This window comes from Eucalyptus grandis, chromosome 4 (assembly GCF_016545825.1).
Source record: "Eucalyptus grandis isolate ANBG69807.140 chromosome 4, ASM1654582v1, whole genome shotgun sequence".
In the NCBI taxonomy this organism is placed as follows: Eukaryota; Viridiplantae; Streptophyta; class Magnoliopsida; order Myrtales; family Myrtaceae; genus Eucalyptus; species Eucalyptus grandis.
In genome coordinates, this window is record NC_052615.1 from 22,058,558 (window position 1) to 22,065,311 (window position 6,754).

General features: G+C 37.8%; 1 protein-coding gene across 2 annotated transcripts; it reads left to right on the plus strand.

Moving 5' to 3' along the window:
* The first annotated feature begins 819 nt into the window (after positions 1–819).
* On the plus strand, positions 820–4,606 carry LOC104441258 (bifunctional bis(5'-adenosyl)-triphosphatase/adenylylsulfatase FHIT). 2 transcript variants are annotated; one of them, XM_039311508.1, is made up of 6 exons: positions 820–963; positions 1,111–1,206; positions 1,289–1,402; positions 2,777–2,923; positions 3,943–4,041; positions 4,126–4,606. In XM_039311508.1, the coding sequence occupies exons 3-6, from the start codon at positions 1,289–1,291 to the stop codon at positions 4,240–4,242; spliced, it is 477 nt and encodes a 158-aa protein (XP_039167442.1). In that variant the 5' UTR covers positions 820–963; positions 1,111–1,206; the 3' UTR covers positions 4,243–4,606. The 2 variants fall into 2 exon arrangements, with proteins under 2 accessions (XP_039167442.1, XP_039167441.1); XM_039311507.1 differs by lacking the exon at positions 820–963 and having other exon boundaries at positions 973–1,206.
* The last annotated feature ends 2,148 nt before the right edge of the window (positions 4,607–6,754 follow it).

A 6,754-nucleotide genomic window follows, 5' to 3' on the forward strand; every position in this document is an offset into this window, starting at 1 on the left:
TACATATTTGGGGCAACAGTTTCCTATCAATTATCTTATTTTGTGACATGTGCGAGTGAAACTTCAAAAAAGAAACATTTGAATGAGTGAAGTGTGCCTCATTCATTTGATAATATTTGTTTTTGTATTCATTGTAAATGAATGCTTTTCTAACGACATAATTTTGTCTTCCTTGTATGTGGTTGTAGTCACGGAAGTTCACTGAAGAAAGCTGAGACATACGCTCACGTCTTTACTCATTGCTTAATTAAATGTAAGTACTTTTGGCAAAGCGGAATTCAAGATGATTTCTCTCTACCAATCATTTTATACACATTTGAATAATTTCTTTGGCTTTGTGATAGCAATTTGTCTAGTTTTACATTAATTTAAATTCTCATCTAATGATATATTTTCAGTCAATGAATTAAAACTGTTTGAATGAAATTAATTAAAATCATTTTGATTTTGTAATCAATCTATCTTATTTTAAATTTAGTTAATCAGTTTTAGCTTAATTGGATAAGCTATGAAATTTAAACTCAATAAAAAGTAATCAAAATGGGAGATGACAATCAATGAACATTAAGCTTTTTGGGCGTGGTTGCAAGATTATGACATGAATCTTATCACGAGACAAACACAACGAAACACACACACGACCCGATATTCCGTCAATGTTGAAAGGCCATCAAATTTTATTTTTCAAAACATCGATCGGAAGTTGAAATCTAATTTGATGATTGCAATTAAAACAATCACTTAATAAAAACACTAAAATTCGTAGTTGATTGGTGGACCAAATGGATTTTGTTTACCGAACCCTTATGACTCCATCTTTTAAGTCAAGGTCTTAGAGCTTTCTCTCTAGCCTAACTGTCCTTCACGAGCATCCTTTAATCCACCGCTCGTCGTCCTGGTGTCATAGCCTCATAGGCATCATCACATTTATGTCAAAACCCTAATCTTCTTCTCGATTCGCCTGTAAGTATCTTCTTCTCTTCCACGCTCTCTGGTCTTTGGTCTGGTCTGGTCTGGTCATCTTCCTCCCCTCTTCTGGGGGTCGCCAAAATCTTTCGAATTCGGGGGTTTGACGGTTTGATTGTTTGCGCTTGTTCTCGTTTGATGAAGCCGGCCCAGTCCCTGCTCTCTTCCGGTTCCAGGTTGCTGCTCATCCCCGGCCGTCGATCGGTGGGGCTTCGGGGATTCGCCACGTTCAAGCCGAAGGTACGTACGGCGCGTGATCTTTCCGTTCCGTTCGCTCTCTCATTTGATGAAACTGTCTTTGACGTGCTGTGAATTGATGTAGATGGCATCGGAGCAGCCTTTCGCTTTTGGACCTTACAAGATCGACCCTGCGGAAGTGTTCTACGCCACCTCTCTATCCTATGCCATGGTCAATTTGCGTCCCGTCATTCCCGGTCCCTCTCTCTCTCTCTCTCTCTCTCTCTCTCTCTCTCTCTCTCTCTCTCTGCACGCAATTTTGACTGGACAATATTGAAAATGCCTGAAAAACGCGAATGTGTTTGACATAATTGGCGAGTGTAGTAGATTTTAGTTGGTAGGAAAGGAAATTGTCCTCTCAGTTTCAGTTGGCATGAAAAAAGGCGAACCTATGCATCGGATTGTAGTTAAAGTAGGAAGCACGCGATGCATTTAGCTTGAATCAGAAATTTTTTTCAACAGAACCCCCAAGCCAGCAGTGCAAGCTTTATATCGAATGGACTGTAAGAAATGTTGTTGTGTGGTTAACTGAACAAGCATTATCCTCCGCAGTTGCATTTACAAAGTCTAGAAAATTATTTGTTGTGCAGGTTTAATCTCTTCATTTGTAGTTCTCTGTTCTGCTTCTGGATACTATGCTTCATGTGTTTGGTTTTGATTTGGGTTTATTACCTTGCAGGTCATATCCTTTGCACATAATTAAATTCGATGATAGCGCTTTTGTTTTCATTGATGGGGTAAGTGTTTAGGACAGCACGATGGCGCTGATGACCTTCTTTGTGCATAAATTGTGAGAGAATGCCAAAACATTTGTTGCTCCATCTTAGATGAAGGTATTGAGTGGTTAGATATTTTGTGCAAAACCATGAAGTCAAATCTGCCACCTGGCCTATCATTGAGAAAGCATCCCACCTCAAAAGGGATTTAGATCTCCCTGTACTATCCTTTGTGTAGTTGTTGGATCCATTAAACATGAGGATGCGGTGAGAGTGATCAACTTTATATTTTTCATCATTGCTTCGGCCACATTTAAGTTGGGCTCTTTAAGTTGAGAGAGAGAGAGAGAACCCTGTTTAGCTTGTCTAAGTCCCAACTTGATCTATCATTCAGTGGTGTACCCCTGTAATTTCTTACTTCTCGTATGGACAGCTTCCCTAGTTTGGACATTCAGTGCACAAGATATAGCGGTAGTTAAGAATGACAATAACATTAGTTTCACGCTGTTTTTTGAGAGCACCTTTAGACCTTAAACTGCAATGCATTAGAGTGGCATTAGTTTGACACTGCTTTCTGAGAGCACCTTCAGATCTCATGTGTTCAGCTGTTAAGAGTCGTGCCCTATCGCACAATGAACTTTGTTATAAATTTCATGGCAAATTTCTGTCCCCCTATTGAGGCATGCTTTTATGTATATCTATCTCTGTTGGTGACCAAAATAAAGTATTGAGCCACATGGTAATTAGTTATCTCTAAATCAATCTTCCTTGGCCATCTAGAAAGACTCAAACTCGAATTTGGTTTTACATGAGTTATTGCATTTATGATGCGCAAATGTTTCACTTGACGTCATGTACATGTGCTCATCTGCCCAAGGCGTGAAGTAAAGCGCTTTGTTGATCTTAGTGCTGACGAGACTATTGATCTATGGTTTACTGCGAAGAAAGTTGGTGGTCAGTTGGAACACTATCACAAAGCATCATCTCTGACTTTTACAATTCAAGTAAGATAGTTGTAACTTTTGAACTCAACTCTTTTTTCCTTGCATGTAATTCGTCTTCTCCATGAAATTGAATTGGTCAAAGTTGACTTGCTAAATCGATTGAATAGTAAAAGCCTTAGCCACCTTAGTTATGCTGCCTTAGGTGCTCTATAAGACTTGCGAAATTGATTTCATTTCTATGGCATCTGAATGTCACATGATATGAATTAGTGAATTAGTAGTAATAAATAGTTCAATAAAAATATGTTGATAAGAAATATAGCTTTGTGTCTCAGTTGAATCTATTGGCTGATCAATACGAGATTCTGGTATATATTACTTCCACTTTCATTTCTTGTACTAAAGAACCTTAACAGTTTCCTATTGCAATAACATGAAGGGGATATTCGAAATGATAAGAGTTACATCTTGCCATTTGTTGGTAAAAATTTCTTCCGTGGTCATTGAAGTTTAGTGGATTTTGCTATAATTTCACTAAACTACAGTTTCAAAAGTTGCAATATTTTTGCAATTGATGCACTTCAATAGGAATCTAGCCAATTATTAGTAAATTGCTAACTTGGTGGACATGGGGTCAGTTTTGTGGGCACGTCATTGCGACAATTACATGGGCACCTTGTCAGCATTCAGTGGCAAATTTGCTGGATTCTGGTCAAAGTGCATTCATCAATAAGATGGAAGTTTTGTGTATTGAGAGACTAGAACAAAAATCTTGTCACCTGATTGTCAAATCATTATAGTTTATGACATCAATGCAATCTTACCCAATTCTGTTAACATTAGCTTACGATGTGGCAGTAAAGGTTCTTAAAGAATTTTGAATGGTTTGTAAGTTCTATTTCTCCTTGAAATTGTATATCCAGCCTTATCAGAAGTTAAGACTGTTCATGAGTGGATGCCGTCTAGGGTCCAGGGCTCAAATTCATGCTGTGAAGGAATGTCTTCTTGTGTTAAAATTCCTTCTGTTCTTTTTTACATTTTGTTCTTTTGTTATGTGTGGTAATTGTTGATTGTTCTAGGATGGGCCGCAAGCTGGACAGACTGTGCCACATGTTCACATTCATATCCTCCCGCGCAAGGGTGGTGATTTTAAGGAGAATGATGAGATCTATGATGCTGTAAGTAGTGCAAATCTCATCTACCTGGTTGGTTTCTTTGGGTTCGAAACATAATTATATATGATTGAACCTTTAATCGCACAGATAGATGAGAAGGAGAAGGAACTGAAGCAAAATCTCAACTTAGATAAGGAAAGGAAAGATCGGAGCTTTGAGGAGATGACCCAGGAAGCAGGGGAGTACAGAAAGCTTTTCCTATGAGACAGGCTCTTGGATTGGGCAGGATGGTTGCTGTCTTAGTCGATTCAGACAGGAGCTTTGAGGAGATGGCCCAGGAAGCAGGGGAATTCAGAAAGCTTTTCTTATGAGACAGGCTCTTGGATTGGGCAGGATGGTTGTTGTCTCAGTCGATTCTTTTCCTTGGGACCGATTGCCATTTGCTTTGGGCGCATGCTTTGTTGGGTCTCAACTGGAAGGAACTTTTTTTTTTTCCAGGAATAAGTGTAGCAATGCTGGAAGGTGATGTAACTAGTCGCATCAATTATGAAATAAGCTGATTATACTTGTATGAATAGATGTTCCTAATCTTATTTATGAAACCATTGATGGATTTTTCCGGGTGAAAGACTTGGACTTGATATTGAACAAGAAGTCCAGCGCTTGAAGATCCTTATCGCTGATAAAATTGATAACCGGCGCACGTCATATATCGGACGACTTGAGAGCTCTTCTGTCAGTTCTTCAGAATTTAAGCAACCGAACAGCATGACAGATGGCTATGCCATGTTGATGCCCGTGCCAATATGCTACAGTTGTGATGTGATCAAAGTTTAAAATCGCTTTTTAAGAAACACTGCTGCTGGATTAGGGTCGACTTTATTTCTCCTAATCATAAATATTGGACTTTCACAATCCATTAATTATACTCGGCCAATTTGATCGCAAATGCTACTCCTTTGTCCAGATACACTGGTTACAACACTCCGTTGCATAGCCACAACGCAGTGAAAAGCACACGATGGAAAAGCATAATAAGTATAGGAAAATTAATGTCAACGCAAATTAAGTACATTTAATAGAGGGAAAAAGCATAATACAAAACAGAAAACTCCCATTCAAACGCCACGCAGGTAGAGCTGGCAAAATTTGTTACAAATTCATTTTGCAACTCATATATAACAGGCCCTTACTAGAATGGGCAACCCATTTAGCCAAAAAGCGGGTCGAAATGGGTAATTGGAAAAATAAGGCATGATAAAATGGGTCATGATGGGGTTAACTCAAATTAACTCATATGGATTGGGCCTATATGCCTAACTGATTATGTATTTTTTCATATGCCAAATTCTCTCATTCTTGGCTTCACTTCTCTTCATAAATGGGCCCTGTCGCTCTAAAACCCTTCTATCGGATTTTTCAATATCAATAAATACTTAACAAATATCAATAGATAAATCAAATAGATAGTTTGTTATTTAAATCAACATTCGATTTTTCCTTTGCCTGCTTCCTCAAAATAGCATGTCAATAAAGACAAAGAGGCTCATAAATACAAAGTGAAAATTTCCCAAACTTTTTCCTTTTCTTTTTTCATGTAGCCTTATGTTGACACTTAAAATTGTTCCTATTGTCACGTGCTCATCACAGGAGAGAAGGATGTAATAATGGGTTAGGCGAAGTCACATGTATGTCATGTGAGAAATATTGTCATTTGATTGATTATTGACAAGCTTGATGGCAAGGGAGGAGACCGCCACATGTTCAGTTGTTGAAGTAAAATGATGAATATCTAGTGGTCACTTAAGTGGCTTCAATAGCAAATTTTTAAATGAAAATGTTTGAAGTATTGATTCAAAAAAGCACCAATCGTACATGCAATTAAGAAGCAGTTGTCATTTGGAGACCCAACTATGAAAACGTTGTCAATAAACAAGGAATCATCATAGCATTATCAAGGTGGTTATAAAGGAAAATGGGCAAGTGACTCGCGAAGAAAAGGGAATGTGGATAAGGTAAAAAAACGGTCACTAAAAGACATATAACTACCTAGTGGTTACCAAGCTCCTCTATAAATACCACTAGTCATCCAACAAAAACTCACCCCACAAAAACTCACCCCTTCCCCCACCAAATCAATTAAAATAGTATTCATTTATCTTATATGCATTGCACTTTAATATTCATAGCTATGGTTCTCAGATACCAATTGTTGATTAGATTTCGGCAAGTATTTATACCTCGGTGCGGCGTCGTTGATTGGATTCCAAGGTTGTCTTTTACCCTAGTGCAGCGTTGTCAATTAGATCCCAGCATTATGTCATTTATCCTTGTGCATTGTCAATGATTAGATTCCAACATTGCATCTAATTATCATTAAACTGTGTCGTTGATAAAATTTCGACATAATTTGAATTCGGCCTCAAAGTTAGTAGGTCCATCATCAAATTGGGTTTTGATTTGGCCCAATATTGCATAGTGTTGTTTGAAGTTGGAAATTTAGTATTCACATTGTATTTGATATTCTTTGTCTGAAGTTAGCATAGAATCTTTGTCTCTCCTAAATAAAAGCCAAAGAACAATTTTTGGTAAAAGATATTTCATTGCGGGAATAAAATTAGTGAAATACCTTTCTGGCATGCCCTTTAGGACCTATTGTGTTAATTTGAGAGGATGCTATGCCACATACTAGAAGTTGGTCCAATTTCGACAACATTGCTAACAAATTATTACCACTCATATGTGAAGATATTGGACAAGTTAAATCATCATTAGT